General features: G+C 37.5%; 1 protein-coding gene across 1 annotated transcript in view; it reads right to left on the reverse strand.

The window, feature by feature from the left end:
- Positions 1 to 527: 527 nt before the first annotated feature.
- Positions 528 to 19,943, reverse strand: part of LOC124555385 (tRNA-dihydrouridine(20a/20b) synthase [NAD(P)+]-like) — a 35,629-nt gene continuing 16,213 nt past the window's right edge. The window contains exon 6 of the mRNA XM_047129279.1: positions 528 to 981. Within this exon, the coding sequence (XP_046985235.1) occupies positions 578 to 981 (404 nt within the window). The 3' untranslated portion in view covers positions 528 to 577. The remainder of the gene's footprint in view (positions 982 to 19,943) is intronic.

A 19,943-nucleotide genomic window follows, 5' to 3' on the forward strand; every position in this document is an offset into this window, starting at 1 on the left:
GTCCCAGTGCATGGGAGGCAAGCACATTATCACCCAGCTAAGCAGGCAGACACAATGTTCTGAAAGAGTAACAGACAGCAGCTACACTACATCTGAACAGAGACTCGAGACCTACAGTACTGAATCTAGAGAATGCTGTGAGATAAATTTAGGGAAAGACAACCATCACCTGAACCTGAAAAGGCACAACACTTATAGGATATGGCTCCTATGGCACAATCTATCAGGAGGACCAACATTAAATTTGTCAATTCACGCAAATCAAGGATTAAGAGTACTATTTCAGTAGTCAACAAAGATAAAATGACATTACTGACAAGTCAAATAGATGACTGATGAAGTACGTAAGTGTGTCAGCAACATGTGAAGACGTTTCTAGAGTGTTCTTATGGAAATCTAATACACAGAAATTGTAAAGGCAGGGTTACGGAAGTACTGTAGATGCCAATACACTTTCCCCTATTGAGATTTGCCAGGATATAAATACAAAACATATAATACAGTTTTGGTTAAGTATCCACAAATAATTAAGTTTTCTATTTAAAGAGGACATATATTAGCTTTTGATTCTTAGCTGCTACACATTAAAAATACAGCAATGTTCTAAAATAGCTTCTGAACTTGTATCTTCAGAGAGAGTACTTTTGGTCTCAGACAAACTTCTATCCAACACACATGAATAATCACAGACTGTAAAATTGGCTGGATCGAAATTCTGTGATTTTTCTTTTGGGAAAATATCAAAATAATCTTTGAGATACTTTAGAACAGATTCTTCATCTTTCAGACAGTTAAAAATCAGACGATCTTGTTTGGCAAGTACTTTTTCCAGCATAAACACAAGATGGTGGTGAAAACATTTGAAGGGAACCTTCATTGCCTTGGCTAGTGTTATCCATTCCTGGACGCATTCCACTGGAGTCTGATGGTATCCAGCAAACATTGCTGGGTTGGTAAGTATTCCACGGGCTGACATTACACCTGAAACAAATTAATACCTGAACAACTAAAAGCTTTTGATTTACTCCCAAAACAAAGTCTTCTAAAATATGTGGTCCAAAAATAATTTAACTTTAAAAGTTTTACATGTTTTGGACCAATACAAGATATCAGAGTTAAATGGAAATGTTCTGCAGTAATATATGTTTAAATACAGAAAAAGTGAATCCCTACTTAGAGGATTGTAAAACAGTATATCAGCAATGTTTGATAAAGATTACAGAGATGGTGTACCCACATGGTCAACAGAGTGAAAGTCTAGACTAGGGCCAGTAGCATACTTACATGTTTCATGCAGGAATGTAGTTATCACTTGCCATGAGGTATGATAGGCGCAAATGAAGTGTGTCAGCTGTCTGTGTTACACAGTCAATGAAATGAACAGCAGGCAGACTGTGTTCCAAGTAATATATTTGGAAGAAGGGTGAAAGAGAGCAGTAAGCAAGGATTAATTTAATTGCTCCTTGTCTGTGGCACAGCTGTTTAAACTGTGCTAGTACCTGCAAACCAAGGACAGTGTCACAATGCTTGATATATTCAAGAAAGAAGTGAAATATTTCTCTGCTCTGTTTCCACGTAATCTGTGCAAGCACGCTGAGCAAGTGGATCAATTTTTTTTTTTTTTTTTTTTTTTTATTAAATAATGGGAGGATGTAGGTGGATCAATGTTTATAAAACACACTACTATTATGAATAAACTGCCTTCTCTCACAATTTCATTTATAAACACTGGCCCAGTAAGTGTGCTTACGCTGATTGACTGCGAATTCATTTTGCCACCACATTTGCTACATTTTCGTGTCTCTTTTACTATTCCACAAGACATGGACCAACATCAGTCCCCTTCATAGAACTCGCTGCCATAATCACAAAATATTTCTCTCTAAACTCACTAATACACTGAAAACAGTGAATGAGACAAAGGTTGCTATTTTGGCAATAGAAACATTCCGTTTCTCCTCACCTCCCACCGGTTATGTTAAAGGATCATTCCACCGGCTATGTGAAACTGACACATTGCCAACCTATGAGCAATAGATAAGCTCCACTGTGACTGCCACTGGCCCCGATCTAAACTTCAGTCGCCTAGCAGTGACCTCTTGAATGACTGCAAAGGTCAGTGTTCTGCCAAGTGCACACAGTGAACAAAGTAAAAATATCAAAGCAAGTAACACTGTATCTCAATGACACATGAGGACACAGCATCAACATCAGAATGTGGGTTCAGATGGGGGAGAGGAGGAGGACCGGGAAATTGGTTTATCACCATTTCAGCTAGCCAGAAACATGTACGATAGAATTACGTGGAATCAGTGGATGCAAGAGGGTCCCAGAATTCATCCACAGCATTTGCTTTGCAAAGCCTACAGAAAAATCAGACAAAAATGTTAGAACTATGTGCCAGACAAAGACAACAACTTGAAAACAGGTCTTCCATAGGCAGTGCTCTTACAGACTAAGCTATGCCTGTATAGCTCATCTATCAAGAGCACTGCCACGAAACACAGGGTTCTAGATTCAAGTCCCAGTTCTGTGCACAATTTTGATCTATTAATAAGTTTCAGAACAGTGCACAGTACACTGCAAAGTGCAACATTAGCTGTGCATCCACTGTATACACTGTTTGCTGCGGGCTGGACTGATGGACTCACATGGGACTACGTTAGCTTCCATTTTCAGAAAAACAAATGCTTCAGACTACTCCTGGCATATAAACACCATCACTAACATTATGAATGGCAAAATAGGTTTCCAAGTCAAACCCATGGCAAAATAGGTTTCCAAGTCAAACCCATGGCAAAATAGGTTTCCAAGTCAAACCCATTGCAACCTGTTATACACTGATGGCAGCACGCTTGTTACATGCTACCAAGGTGACAGCAGTTTGGGAGCCTGTGCTATTGACTGACACGGGGGGAAAAAAATAATCAAATCATGTGATTGATTGTGTTTACCACTGGATACAACTTTTATTTCAACTCACCGAGTGTAATCTGAATGGGACCACCACCCTGGAAGTTTTAGGACTCTCAGCACTGACCATTCTTCAAGACTAAATCATTCACACTACACTCAATAAGTAAGTGGTAAGATCGCAAGCTGTATGTGATGGTAAAAATCCATCATATCACTTCTTCAATTTTCCACCATGTCTCACAAATGCACAAGCTCCCTGAGTGCTGTCACCCAGATACTATGTAACCCACATGCTGCCTTCACTATATAACAGGTTCTAATGTGTCTAATCTGGAAACTTACATTGCCAGTCATAACGCCAATGATGGCATACACATGCCCGTTTTAGTCTGAGGCACAAGTGCTTTCTGAAATATGCTAGACATCTTTACAAAACAATGGATACCACTGCTTCCTAACCTCGGGGACATATACATGCACTCTGGTTCCAGACCACACAAATTAAAGGTTTTGATTCTAGCATGTAAGGGCCAAACATCATAAAGAGTCCTCTAAAACAGAGAGCATGTACAGTTCTCTAAACCTAATTATAGTGCACCAAATCAATGGTAGTATGAATTTCGTTTCAGTCAGATTATTCTTCATGTAAATTTATTAGCATTAGTAAACTGTAAGCCTGGTACATATGGTACATTCTTAATTGCTTTGAGTGTTCAATAAAAACACAAAAAGAAACTTTGCAGCAGCCCATATTCATCATCCTTGATGTACTACAACTACCACATAAAGTGATTGTTACATGTATCAGTACATTATTCCTGTACTTCACTGACAAGAAAGGAAAAAAAGATATGTTACACAATAGCAGCTGTGCAAATATGAAATCGTAAAAAAAAAATTCATTACAGATCATGTTTAATAGGATTCTTAAGGGATTAAACAGTATGGTTATCGGTCCTTTCTTCCTTCCAGAGGAAATTCAACTAAAATAGTAATATAGTATATAAACAATTTAACGGTCTAGTCCAGGATCCTTAATCTTGTCATCATAGCTAAAATCTGAATTGTGTTCAAGCAATGAGGCAAGTTAAAGCAAGGGAAAAGAATGGCAGTTTTAAGATGTTTAAAATAGGGAAGGGTGGTACTGCCAGTGTGGAAGTCACCCCAACTGAAGATCATCAGATCATCAGATCATCTCTTGCCAGAATCCATCCTCTGCACTTGTCCTACGGACATAAGCCCAACATGAACAACACAGACATTTATTCTCTCTAAAACACAAGGAGAAATGTAATACACATAACTAAAAATATCAACATTTTAAAGAACACAGCTGTCAATTATTATAAATAAACTTAAAGCAATCTTGATTGCATAAATTTTTAATGTGGTGACCGGTTTTGATCTTATTACAAGATCATCTTCAGACCTACAATAAACAGGAATCCCTATAAACATATAAAGGACAAAATCATATATTGATAATCCTCTTGCTTGTGGATGGTGGTGTACTGCAATGCGAAGGACGTCAGCTACTAATTAAATACTTGAAACCCCGCCACCATCTCTGGCGTAACATCGTGGATAGCCAATCACTTAAGTTGCATTTCTGCCACTTAAGAAAGTAACATGGTAGTTACTATTAAGCCATTAATACCACCTATAGAACATATAAAACAATCTTATAGCTTACAAAATATAGTGTAAACAGGTAATTACTGTGGCCTAAGCAGTGTGGCCCTATCATGTACTGTTATCGACCAAAGCAAAGATAATACGAGGTGCATTCTAGTTCTCAGGCCTCCGATTTTTTCTAATTAACTACTCACCCGAAATCGATGAAACTGGCATTACTTCTCGACGTAATCGCCCTGCAGACGTACACATTTTTCACAACGCTGATGCCATGATTCCATGGCAGTGGCAAAGGCTTCTTTAGGAGTCTGTTTTGACCACTGGAAAATCACCGAGGCAATAGCAGCATGGCTGGTGAATGTGCGGCGACGGAGAGTGTCTTTCATTGTTTGAAAAAGCCAAAAATCATTAGGAGCCAGGTCAGGTGAGTAGGGAGCATGAGGAATCACTTCAAAGTTGTTATCACGAAGAAACTGTTGCGTAACGTTAGCTCGATGTGCGGGTGCGTTGTCTTTGTGAAACAGCACACGCGCACCCCTTCCCAGATGTTTTTGTTGCAGTGCAGGAAGGAATCAGTTCTTCAAAACATTTTCGTAGGCTGCACCTGTTACCGTAGTGCCCTTTGGAACGCAATGGGTAAGGATTACACCCTCGCTGTCCCAGAACATGGACACCATTTTTTCAGCACTGGCGGTTACCCAAAATTTTTTTGGTGGCGGTAAATCTGTGTGCTTCCATTGAGCTGACTGGCACAGTTTCTGGATTGAAAAATGGCATCCACGTCTCATCCATTGTCACAACCGACGAAAAGAAAGTCCCATTCGTGCTGTTGTTGCACGTCAACATTGCTTGGCAACATGCCACACGGGCAGCCATGTGGTCGACCGTCAGCTTTCGTGGCACCCACCTGGATGACACTTTTCGCATTTTCAGGTCGTCATGCAGGATTGTGTGCACAGAACCCACAGAAATGCCAACTCTGGATGCGATCTGTTCAACAGTCATTTGGCGATCCCCCAAAACAATTCTCTCCACTTTCTCGATCATGTCGTCAGACCGGCTTGTGCGAGCCCGAGGTTGTTTCGGTTTGTCGTCACACGATGTTCTGCCTTCATTAAACTGTCCCACCCACGAACGCACTTTCAACCCATCCATAACTCCATCACCACATGTTTCCTTCACCTGTCTATGAATTTCAATTGGTTTCACACCACGCAAATTCAGAAAACGAATGATTGCGCACTGTTCAAGTAAGGAAAACGTCGCCATTTTAAGTATTTAAAATAGTTCTCATTCTCGCCGCTGGCGGTAAAATCCTATCTGCCGTACGGTGCTGCCATCTCTGGCACATATTGACAATGAACGCGGCCACATTTTAAAACAATGTGCACGTTTCTATCTCATTCCAGTCCGGAGAAAAAAAATTCTGAGGCCTTAGAACTTGAATGCACCTCGTAGCAAGGACGCTACTGTAGTAACCGTGGAGGTATAAGGAGGGGAGATGCCATGACGTCACAAACTTGAAGCCGACAGAAACCGAGCTCCGCCATTGCAGTTTGGTCAGAAGACTCGTTCCCGATTGTGCTACTGTGTAGAGCTGCGGAAGTTTTTTCATTTTATAATGCCGGTTTGCGTTGTTTACGGGTGTACTAACCGTTGGAATAGTGCTACCAAATCAAAAGGAATCACGTTCCATGCGTAAGTGGCCCCGTTCGTAAAATATTGTTGTTTATATGAGAGAGATGTGCGGCCTTGTTTACATTTGGTGAAACTGTTTTCCTCTTATTTTATTTCAGATTTCCAGTCAATGAAGCTCTTAGAGCTCTGTGGGTTCATATGGTAAGAAGGAAAGACTGGATACCTAACAAATGTAAGCAAAATATGTTCCCAGCATTTTCGAGAAGAAGATATTGACCGAACTTCAGTTTCGAGTGTTCGGATCAGGGAAAATTCTGTGCCATCAATTTTTCCTGCCTTTCCACCTCACTTACGAAAGGAGGTCTACGGCAAATCAGCATATTGATTCTAAATTCCTGTAAAACTAGGAAATAAATGTACAATGCCAGAAAGTATGAATGTTTTAATTAGGCCTCTAATTTCAGTTGTGTTTTAGTCTATAACCAATAACATGTGCGCATTACAGTGGAGTTAATCCATGTAACAATAATTTCATAGTTTTATCACATTTTTGGGCGTAAATTTCTATTTTTTTTTCATGAGAGAGAGAGAGAGAGAGAGAGAGAGAGAGAGAGAGAGAGAGAGAGAGAGAGAGAGAGAGAGTGTGTGAGAGAGAGAGAGAGTGTGTGAGTGTGATTTTATTTCTGTGTAATAAGACTTCAGGCATTAAGTCAAGTTATAACTGTCTTAATCTGCTCTTCCTCTTTGTCATATTTAATTTTATTTCTTTTGATCATTAATTACTTAATCCTCCATTTTGGGAAAATTCAAGAAGTTGAATCAGTATTCTTTGATAATAGTTTCACACCTGTAAGCATTGGTGTCTGTTGTGAAATAACACTACTTAAATGCCCTAGTAACAGCATTGCATTTACTCTTGTTATGGGCAGTGACAAATTATCATACTGGGAAAAAAAAGTGCTTAATTGTGTAAGATAGTTTGTCTAATATATCATATGTTCAAGTGTGTATTGCTACAATTTCCAAAACATACAGTGGATACAAAACCACCAAATTGGCACTTTCATACTGCGCTGGGAGTACATCGAGCCCCCCCCCCCCCCCCCCCCCCCCAAAATGCAGCTTCTCATAAAGGCATGTTTCTACCCCCTCACATCCACAGGTATTTCTGTACTGTCATTGTAGTGCAAATAAATAGTAACAAGTCCAATCAGACTCTACAAATATTGTAAATGCATTACGGAATGCAAATAATTATAAGTAGGCTGTAAGGTGTAATTGAACAGTTTTTATTTGTTTTCGATCTGTTTTCTGTAGGAACAGAAGAAGAGACGACCACCAACACAAAGGCAGCAGACATCAAAATGTACAGTTAATTTAACTGCTACATGCAGAACTCAAGATGAAGCCACTACCAGTGGCTTTCAGGCTGAAGCTTCTCATCCTGCTAATCCCACCACACCATTGGATGTAAATCCTGAAGAAACACCAATAGTGAGGAACCTTAAGAGGGATGTGTGTGCTGCTGACAAAAAAAAAAATGAAAATTATAGGAAGAAAGTCAAAGTTCTTCAGCAATCCAAGTGCCATTCAATTCAAAAAAGTGGCATGTTTGAGCACAGTGATGGAAGAACTGAGAAAAAACATTTTGTGGATGAAGACAGTCTTAAGTGTTATTGCAAGCATACCTGGAATGCACAAGCAGCTGTTGCAACGACAGGCAGCAAAGGCAAACTTTAAGAGTACCTAGAACTTACAGCCCTGAGCTACATTATTTTGCTCTTACATTAAACTTTTATTCCCCACAAGTGTATAAATATGTTAGACACTGCTACGACACGTGTCTGCCACATCCAAGAACATTAGCAAGGTGGTACCAGGATGTGGATGGTGCTCCTGGCTTTACCACGGAGGCATTTGCCATTATTAAAGCAAAAGCTTATCAGGGCCGGACTAATAAAATTCTATGCAGTTTGTTAATGGATGAAATTGCAATCACGCAACAAACAGAATTTGATGGAACACAGTATTATGGGTACATAGATACGGGGGCCTCTGTTGCTATGGATAGTTTACCTGTAGATAAAGAGGCCTTTGTATTAATGTTAGTCACAATTAATGGGTCATGGAAGCTACCAGTAGGGTATTTTTTGACATGTGGATTGACTGGGGAGCAGAAAGCTCATTTGATTAAACAATGCATTAGCCCTGCCAGTGCCAGTGGCATTCAAGTAGTGTCTCTTGTGACGGTTGTGCCTCCAATATATCTATGGCCAAATGCTTGGGGGTGCAATACTGACGTTGATGGATTAAAGACCACCTTTTTTTTATCAGGGTAACAATTTTGAAGTTGCATTTCTGTTAGATCCACCCCATATGCTAAAACTTGTAAGAAATGCATTAGGGGAGAGAAAACATTTTTGGGATGGGCAAGGTACTGTAATTTCATGGTACCTATTTGAACTACTGCATAAGTTACAAGTGAAAGAAGGTCTCCAGTTAGGCAACAGCATTACGAGTAGCCACATCAATTTTGTGAACAACAAAATGAAAGTTAGGTTAGCAGCCCAGCTGCGCAGCACTTCCATGGCAGACGCAATGCAGTACTGCTGTGATATGAAGATACCAGGCTTTGAAGATGCTTCTGTTACAAGCATATTCAACTGCCCGTTTGATATATTAAATTCCAGAAGCCTTCTGCAGAATAAGTGGAAGCAGCCTTTGAATGTTCATAATTTCAAGGTTGTTAAAGAATTTTTTAATGGAGGCTCAGACATACATCAAAACACTTACTGTGTGTCAGGGACAAAGAGTTGTGGACAGTAACAGGAAAACAGGTTTCATCGGCTTCCTACTGTGTATTTCTAGTGCCTTGCACCTCTATACAAAGCTTGGACCACAATCCTCTGCACCTTTGTTGAAGTTCCTCCGTATTTATAAATGCTCCCAGGATCATTTGGAGATGTTTTATAGTGCAATCCGTAGTTGTGGTGGGTGGAATAACAATCCAACAGCTCGACAGTTCATATCTGCCTATAAGAGACTCCTTATTCACAATGAAATTCGTGAATCAGACAGAGGCAATTGTATAGCCCCGGAGGAGATCCCTATTTTGACATACAGCGGTCAGACTATATAACAACAAATCAATTTCACCACTGAACGTAGGCAATTACTAGATATGGAAACCCATTTGGTGAGCCATGATCATGATTAAGTTGAAGCTGAAATGATTCTCTCTGAAGTGGCAACCCATATTGTTTATATTTCGGGATTTGTGGTTCGTCACTTAGAGAGAACTTTACAGTGTGAAACATGCTCGTCAGTGTTGCGAGGGGAAGGGAGTCATACTGCCTATTCTCTTATACACAGAAAGAGTAGAGGTGGTTTGATTTCACCATCTGACGATGTTGTGGACATCTGTATGTGTTCTGAAAAAGTATTTAGAAAATACAGTGCTGGAAATAGGAGGGTTCTCTGTGAAAGATCCTAATACTAAATGTGTGTCAGAGGTACTTGGCACTTTTCTGTTCGAGCCTGTGTTTGAGGAATTAGAGCACATGAAGGATCAGCACCCATTATCTAATCACTTGGTACTGCTGATCAAAGCTATTGCGAAAAGGTACCTGCTGACACATCAGAAACATGCTGCAAAATGTTTAACAGATTCACTCCATGAAAAAAAATTGAGAACAGCATACACCAAATTAGTTCTTTTTAAAGGTCAATGAATTTGTGAACTTTCCTTCCCACACTTCTTTCCTCTACGTTATTTAATTTTCCCTTTTAAAGCTGTGTTTGAGGGTACATATGAAAGCTTTACCCCTTTTGGAGAACATTTCTGAAGTATTTTAATGAGGTAGTGTGTGCTTCTGGTGGCAGTGCATTAAACAAAAATTGACCAGCCAATTTTTATTTGTGATATGTATTTTAATGATGAAATGATTACCTTAATTTGTAGCTCCGTGTAGTTTAAAGAGTACTGCATTAGTAACGGAGTTCATTGTAATGAGAGTTTAGCGGTTTCAGATGGAAAATTGTGTTTGTTGACTTAGTGGTGTAAGGCTTTCAAGAGCTCATTTGTAAATTGATCCAGGAAATTGGACCACTCCTATGATGCACAACTGTGATCTGAAAGTTTTATTTCACATTGTTCTGTGGGATTTTTTATCACCAATTCTAGCCATACTACATGTTCTGATAGATACAGACTATTAAGAAGCCCATTTCATACATACTTATTTTTACATTTGTTATAACACTGTCCAGATATAATTGTCTTGTTGGCTTGTTATTGGCACAAAACATATTGTGTAACCTGAGGACACTGAAAATATGTCAGTGCTTTGTTGTAACCCAAATGTCAATATTAATATTGTACTGTATCCAAGAGATTAAAATGTTTCTCAAAACTACATTGTTTATAACTTTCTCAAAAATTTTGTTAGTCCCATACTTCACATATGATTATATGGAATGTTAGTGGATAAGCTATAATGAGATTGAAACACTGACAATTTGATAATGCAAGAACACAGCTTGATAATCTGTACTTGAAAATGTGTTTTAGTGAGTTGAAATGTACAAAACACCCTACTATGCCATTTATTGTTTCTCTCTTATTTTATCCTTTACTTTTGCAACTTTATCCCATGGAAGTCTGCGGTATGTTACAGTAATTGTAAAAGGTGAGTGATAAAACAATAGTGTGTAAACGTAATGCTAGTTTAAATGCTATGTGCAAGAAATGGTTCCAAGTGTAGCAGTGGTTTAAGATATTTTGCTTTATCCAACATTGAAGCAAATAAAAAAAAGAGGTAGGTTAAAACAGTCAAGGTGCCTCACTCTTTTCCATTATGTTTTATACATTTCAGTGAAATTTCAGACTATTGCACGTAAGTACCTATCATCAGCAAGTGTTTAGCTTGACTTTCAGGTTGAAATTTGAGCACGCATGTTTGCAGGGCATCCTAATTTAACTATTGGTGATTTTAATAGCAGTGTTGTCCTTTACACAAATTTGTGTAATTGAGATTTGCTTAACAGTTCATGATTAGCATCAAACCTGCTACTTAATGACATGTATTGACTTATACACTAAAGGAAGGTTTCCTAATTATCATCTGACATAAAGGCCTATTGTGCTATTAATAATCACACACAGAGCAACAGTTGTGATTTCATAGTGTTCAGACGTTTAAACTACAATGGTACTGAAAATCCCATTGTGTGTACTTTTACAAGTTTGCTGTGTTGACATTCACAAAAGCACTATCATATGCTTATTTTTCTTGACAAAGGGCAAACGATGTTTGTGTTTACAAATGAAATTTTGTACAAGTGTGTAAACGAGTAAGAAATATCATCCGGTATGTAAACAAGCACAGCTTTCGGGTTCTGCTTTCAGTTTACATCGACACAAATACAGTAAAAGGTGATTTGAGTTTGAAAAGAGCTTTGTACACTATTTTTCATCAATCGAAGTTCGTATCCAAAAGAAACACTTTAAGTTAACGAGACCAAATCAGTTGTATTGCTGGGGGCAAAAACTCATTAAAAACAAAACAAAAAACAAAACAAAAAAAACAAAACAAAACAAAAAAACGCCTGAAAAAGCTATTCTGACGTGTTATGCATGTGAACATTGTAACACTCAACATCTGAAATTATTTCGCAGACATAACGTTAAATATGAAGAACACGCAATTCTAACAAGAGCCCTGTCACTGTTTTGACCAATCAAACATGGCGGCCGACCATGCCCACCGCCTTCAAACAAATTTACAGCAGACAGCTATTGCACCATCTCCCCTCCTTATACCACCATGGTAGTAACCATGGCTACCTACTCATCTTACTAGGGCCAAAGAGGCTATCTATGGGGAAAGCGTCCTGGTCGCTATAAGGTAGCCAGGGAGACTCAAAAAAGGTTGATAGTACATGATGTGTAAATGATATGCGCATGAGTTACTGTTACCATTAAAATTTAAATTGAACAACATCTCGCCAAAATAACTTCAAACAATGTACGCCTGAAATGTGATTTCAGTAGTGGAATGTTAAAGAAAATTTTATAAAGTAACACCTATATTACCATTCCGATCAATCATCTGCATATGATGATGCAACATGATGGCTATCATGAGTGTAAAATTAATGACGTTATTCCAATACAACCACTCTCTGGACGGTCACAAATGAACAGACGAAATAATGTCTGTGCTAAACATAATGTTATATTGAAATATAGCAATAACCACTGGCATAGCAGGGTAGGGTGAAAAGCATCCCTCGTCAAACAGTGGAACACAGATGGGTGACATATAGTGTATATATAAGGAAAGAAAATTGATTTGTGCACACATGCACTTAACCCAGCATGACATGTTGTGTAATAATTACGATCACATGTAAATAAATACACAAAAAATATAAAGCATAATGTCATACTTAACATATTGAGGAGCAGAGGCACATTTGTCTGACTGTGAATACGGTATAATAAAATACAACAGTTATAACCAAATGTGGTAAGCAGTAGTGTAACAAATGCAGTCTACAATAATTGCGTAGAAAAACTAATTAAAACGAATTGTTACAGCGGAGATATGGTTATCTTGACATTCATACTCATCCAGGCAAACTGAACAATGTGAAGGGTGAAGGGTGAAGTATTTTAGAATAATTCCTCAAACAGATCAAAAAATATTTTTCTCTGAAATCCAGTTCTTTTATGTATATAAAATTTAAGTTCTTCTAGGGTATTAAGTGAAAGCCCTTTAGGGGCAGTAGGCAAGATATTTATTGTTATTGATAGTCCCATTAGAATGCTTGTTTTGGTTAATGTGTTGCCCGAAAATATATTTACTACGTGATGTACCAATACTATGTTCATGATATCTTATCTTAAAATTTCTACCAGTTTGGCCAACAATGACTATCACAATTATTACATGTGATTTTATACACCCTGTAATTTAAATATTTATTACTCGTATTGTTCATAGTGTGTCTCAATCTATGTTGAAGTAAATTGTTAGTAGTAAAGGCGATTGTATGTTTTGTATCCCGAAACATTTGATCTAGTTTATCAGAAATATTGCCAAAATAGGTTGTTTTGGTGAACTGCTTATTCTTCGCTTCGCTTTGCTTTGTGTTGGATTTTGAACAGAGTTGCTAATTTTCTCATAAAGGGTATGAACAAACTGAGATTCATAGTTGTTGGCTGTTTTAATTTGTTTAAGTACAGTCAACTTGTTCTGCACAGCCTCATTTTTTAATGGTAGTTTAGCGATCCTATGTACCATGTATTCGAAAAAGGCTTTTTTTATATCTGTGGACGACATGATGTGGAGTTAATTATTATATCTATACAGTGGCTAATTTAACAAATATTGAATTTACAAACACTGAAATGAATTTGTTAAATAAGGGACTTAAATATAATTTATCACCATCACTTAATGATACTAACACGAAACAATTAATAGCAGGTGTTAGGATTGCCACCAAATTAGCTAAATGTAGTAAAGTGGAAACTTTTCCAATAGTGCTCAAAACTAAAGATCTCGTGCTGAAAGAAAGGAATAAAATATTTATAAAAACCAATCATGAATTAAAAACAATTGAAGGTATTAATGACTAGCTTTTAACAAATAAAGCAGTCGTTATACAAACAGACAACAGGAATACTCTGATAGTTGTAAATGGAGAAACTTTCATCTCCAAAACTGAATTATTTTCAACGAAAACAACATAGTAGATGTAATGAAAGATCCAACTGCTAAATTTCAGACATATATTAAAAGATTAATTGAAAACAATTGGTTGTCCACTCCTAAAGACAAATGTTCTTAAGATAATGAACCCACAAATACCAAAATTAAGATCACAAAGCGTCACAAAATAAATTTACCAATTCGTCCAATTGTTAATAATAAAAATGGTCCATTATATCATTTAAATAAGAAGCTGAACACCATTCTGAAACCGTATGTTTTCGAAAAGAATTTTGGTATTAATAATACATTTCAACTAGCAGAACAAATTTATGACATTAAAATTCCCGATGGCACAAGATTCACTTGCTTAGATATTACAAATCTCACTACAAATATTCCAATTGCATAACGATCGAAATTATAAAAAATCTTATGAAACACTAAAGAATGAATAGTGAAGAAATAGTAGAATTCATTACATTACTTGAAAATACCTTAGCTTTTAACTATTTCATGTTTAATGGGAAGATTTATTTTGAGAAATATGGCCTTGCCATGGGAAATTCACTAGCAGGTACAACCGCTGAAATTTTTGTCGATCAGAGAAATTACATTTTTTTGAGAAACTCTGAATTAAGCAATAAAATTATACATTACAAAAGATATGTGGATGACACACTTACTTTTTAATGGCTCCAAAGAAGACATTGATAATTTGACAAGCAAACTCAATAATAGTCATCCAAAATTGAAATTTTGGGTCGTACATGAAAGTAATAAGATGATACATTTTCTTAACATTACTATTACCAATCATGAAGGGAGGCACCAGTCTGCAATTTACATATATACAAAAAATCCTTTTTCTAGTACATGGTACATAGGATCACTAAACTACCATTAAAAATTGAGGCTGTGTGAAAGAAATTGACTATACTTAAATGGTTACAGCCAACAACTATGAATCTGAGTTCATTCATACCCTGTATGAGAAAATTTGCAACTCTGTTCATAATCCAAAGCGAAGCGAAGAGTAAGTAGAAGTTCACCAAAACAACCTATTTTGGCAATATTTCAGATAAAATAGATAAAATGTTTAGGGATACAAAACTTACAATCGCCTTTACAACTAACAATTTACTTCAACATAGAGAGACACTATGAACAATAAGAGTAATAAATCTTTAAAAAAATGGTTCAAATGGCTCTGAGCACTATGGGACTTAACATCTATGGTCATCAGTCCCCTAGAACTTAGAACTACTTAAACCTAACTAACCTAAGGACGTCACACAACACCCAGTTATCACTAGGCAGAGAAAATATTTGACCCCACCGAGAATCGAACCCGGGAACCCGGGCGCGGGAAGCGAGAATGCTACCGCACAATAAATCTAAATTACAGGGTGTATAAAATCACATGTAATAATTGTGAGCCATTATGTTGGCCAAACTGGTAGAAATTAAGATATCATGAACATAGTACTGGTACATCACATAGTAAATCTATTTTCAGGCAACACATTAACCAAAATAAGCATTCTGAAGGGACTATCAGTAACAATAAGTATCTTTGCATACTGTCCCTAAAGAGTTTTTACTTAATACTCTTTAAGAACTTGAAATTTATATACATAAGAGAAAAGATCCAGAAACCAACGAACAACTGGATTTCAGAGAAAAATATTTTTTGATCTGTTTGAGGAATTATTCTAAAATACTTCACCCTTCACATTGTTCCGTTTGCCTGGATGAGTATAGATGTCAAGAATCATATCTCCACTGTTACAGTTCATTTTTCTACACAATCATTGTCAACTGCATTTGTTACGCTACTGCTTACCACACTTCGTTATAACTGTTGTATTTTATTATACCATATTCAGACATTACACCAGATGAATGTGCCTCCGTCTTCCATATGTTCAGTGTCACATTATTATGCTTTATATTTTTTGTGTTTTTATTTACATGTGATCATCGTTATGCACTTAATCCAGTGTGAAATGTTGTGTAATATGTGCACGAATCAATTTTCTTTCCTTATGTATATGCTATATGTCACCTATATGTGTTCCACTGTTCGACATGGGATGCTTTTACCCTACCCTGCTATGCCAGCAGTTATTACTATATTTCAATATAACATTATGGTTAGTGCTGACATTATTTCATCTACCCATCACATGACCATCCAGGCAGTGCTTGTATTGGCATAATGTCATTAATTTTACACTCATGATAGCTATCATGTTGCATCCTATGCAGACCATCGACAGGAGCGGTAATATAGAAGTTATTTTGACGAAATGTAGTTCAATTTAAATTTTAATGGTAACAGTAACTCATGCGCATATCACTTACCCATATCATGTACTATCAACCTTCGTTGAGTCTCCCTGGCAACCTTAGAGAAACCAGGATGCTTTCCTCACAGATAGCCTCTTTGGCCCTAGTAAGACATGTAGGTAGCCATGGTTACTATATTGGCGTCCTTGCTATCATCTTTGGCCCTAGTAAGATGAGTAGGTAGCCATGATTACTACAGTGGTATCCTTGCTATTATCTTTGCTTTGGTTGATAACAGTATGTAATTGACAGCCACATTGCTTAGGCCACAATAATTACCTGTTTACATTATATTTTGTAAGCTATAAGATTGTTTTATATGTTCTATAGGTGATATTAATGACTTAATAGTAACTACCACCTTACTTTCTTAAGTGGCAGAAATGAACTTACGTGATTGGCTATCCATGATGTTATGCAGGAGACGGTGGCGGGGCTTCAAGTATTTGATTAGCAGCTGGCATCCTTCACATTGCAGTACACCACTGCCTCCAGCAGACAATTATGATATAACATCATTATTTACTGTTTTATGAATATACAATTTCATCCTTTGTATGTTTATAAGGATTCCTGTTTATTGTATGTCTGAAGATTATCTTATAATAAGATCGAAACCAATCACTGCATTAAAAAACTTATGCTATCAAGACAGCTGTAAGTTTGTTTATAAAAATATCAATAAAATGATATTTATGAAGGGAATCAGAAGTGTTCTCAGTTTCTTTTAAGGGCAATTTCCTGAGCAGAGCAAATTTTAGGGGTTGCCATGATAAAAGCTGTATAGCCAATATAAAGGTTGACATAAAGGTAGATCTCTTACAGACACCTTACCACAGGCAGGAGCTACTGCAGAAACTGATTTCCAATGCTCCAGGGGAAGAAGTCATTTTAGTTGACCTTAAATCTTTAACTGGACAAAGAAATGGATGGCAATCAGCTGTGTACTTGTCATAGGATTCATATTGGCATTTGCTTTAAGTGATTCCGATAAAAAATAGAAAACTTAAACACGAATGGCAGGACAGGATTTGAAGCCCATCCCTATCAAATGGGAGTCCAGTTCCATAACCACTGTATCACTTTCCTCTGTTTAAGCTATGACAGCAAGACAAGAGGTGGATATGTAGGAAAACAAGACAACAGTATTATGTTTAGAACCATGCATCAAACAAAGAAATGCTGTAACTGCAGAAAAAAGTGCTGGTTTGCACGAGAACATGTCTAAATTTCCAGCACAATGTGGAATTAGCTCAGAGCTTCAGTCAGCGAAACTTTACTACAAAGGGCAGTACACACGGATTTATTGTGTTTTAGAGCAGGTGTTGGCACTGCTGTTCGATAAACTGTTGGAGGCAGGCAACAGGACTGGGTGTCTTAGCCAATAAACAACTGCTAATTATAAGTCTTCATGGCACCAACATCTGAATTCGTAGAATTTTGTGGACAGCCTTTACTTCATATTCTGCTTTTGCTGCATACTGACTAGCACTGAAGTCAGCCTATCAGACTGTTGTGTGCACAAATTTGAGCATTTGCACAGGCTAAAATGCAGTAATGCACAGAGCACAGACATCCGAGGGTATGAGAGTTACTACTTGCTCAGTTAAAATGTGCCTTTTTCAGAAGTGATAAATTTAAACTAATGAGCCAAAGCTACATCTGTTCAGTTTGTTGCCAACTTGCTCTTTGTTTGGTTTCCTCAGTGTTTCTGGCTGGGTGCGTGTGTGGCAATGACCTGATTGGCTAACTTAAACAATAAATAACCCACAAACAGTGGAGTGGATCAAACTTTGTTAACAACTATTTCTCAGCACAACCTCTCCTGCCACATCTTTACAAGCTTTCCCAACTGCTTCCTATCATCCTGTATAGTTATCTGCACCATTTATGTGGAAATAATAATAAGGCTCCACAGTAGAATCTCTTGGGATGACAGGTTGGTCCTTAGCATAGCTGAGGTCATCGTAAGGTTGGTAGATGGCAATTTGATCACGAGCTCGCAAAGTCAATGAATGTGAAAGTAAAATCTTGGTTGCGGTAACTAACTTCTCAATGGTATATGTTCACTTAGAAGCCAATTTTTTCAAGTTTCATTTATCATTTTCAGTGTATCTGGGTTCAGAGCCTGCAGTATATGTATCAACAATAGTAATGCCGAAGTTCAGCAAAAGCAGAAAATGAAAAATACCACTGTTAAATTATTCATAACACTTCTTGTACCTGGCTCCACAAATGAAGTATTTTTCTCTGAAAATTCAGTCTGACAGCACTCTAACATCTAGTACATTGAAGTAGTTATGTGAAATGCTTAATGTTTCTCTCACAGTTGAAACAAACAACATTTCATCTTTGGCTATACAAATTGCTTGTTATGCCATCATAACTATCCAAGACCAGTCACAACGGAAGTTACAGACATACATTCGAAGGTTAGGGCACAGACAGTCTGTCAAAGGTTTACCCTTCAAATCTACTGTAGGGTTTCCTTGACTGGAAATTTTGCTGCATAATATCTTCTCTGAGTTGACAAATTCTGTCATTTTCACTCAGATTATAAAAAAATAAGTGTGCAAAGTTTTGTTGCCCAAATGGCGATTTATACTAAAAGTGCATTTAAAGTACAATATCAGAATTGCTGCTAATGGATTAGCACTGTTGCCATTTCAGGGACTCATCACTAAAAGTCAATCACTAATAGATAGGGACCTGAAAATTTATCTATTTGTGGCAAAATTCACATCTACTTTTTAGTTGTTTGAATATTATCAGACATACAAATTGAAAAGGTTGTCATGCTATGTGCCTCAAGGCAAAGCCTTACGTGCTTTGAAATTGGCTGAAAACAGAAAGTGGGGTGCTTTTTGACTAGCATGTTTGCTTTTGCAAACAACTTAAGTTTTTTCTGAAATGACATTTCCTTGTTTTCTTATTTTGGTTCTGCTTATGCTTTCAACAAACAATTGTTCCTGTTAAGAAGCAGCAGCAGCAGCCCTCTGCCAGTGAACTGGGTGATTCTCAGATTTAAGGCAATTCAACTTTTTCCTCCCCTACCCCAGCAGAAAGGTGGAAGGAGTACATAGAGGGTCTATACAAGGGCGATGTACTTGAGGACAATATTATGGAAATGGAAGAGGATGTAGATGATGATGAAATGGGAGATATGATACTGCGTGAAGAGTTTGACAGAGCACTGAAAGACCTGAGTCGAAACAAGGCCCCGGGAGTAGACAACATTCCATTAGAACTACTGACGGCCTTGGGAGAGCCAGTCCTGACAAAACTCTACCATCTGGTGAGCAAGATGTATGAAATAGGCGAAATACCCTCAGACTTCAAAAAGAATATAATAATTCCAATCCCAAAGAAAGCAGGTGTTGACAGATGTGAAAATTACCTAACTATCAGTTTAATAAGTCACAGCAGCAAAATACTAACACGAATTCTTTACAGACGAATGGAAAAACTAGTAGAAGCCAACCTCGGGGAATATCAGTTTGCATTCCGTAGAAACACTGGAACACGTGAGGCAATACTGACCTTACGACTTATCTTAGAAGAAAGATTAAGGAAAGGCAAACCTACGTTCCTAGCATTTGTAGACTTAGAGAAAACTTTTGACAATGTTGACTGGAATACTCTCTTTCAAATTCTGAAGGTGGCAGGGGTAAAATACAGGGAGCG

The sequence above is a fragment of the Schistocerca americana genome, chromosome X (genome assembly GCF_021461395.2).
Source record: "Schistocerca americana isolate TAMUIC-IGC-003095 chromosome X, iqSchAmer2.1, whole genome shotgun sequence".
Taxonomy (NCBI): Eukaryota; Metazoa; Arthropoda; class Insecta; order Orthoptera; family Acrididae; genus Schistocerca; species Schistocerca americana.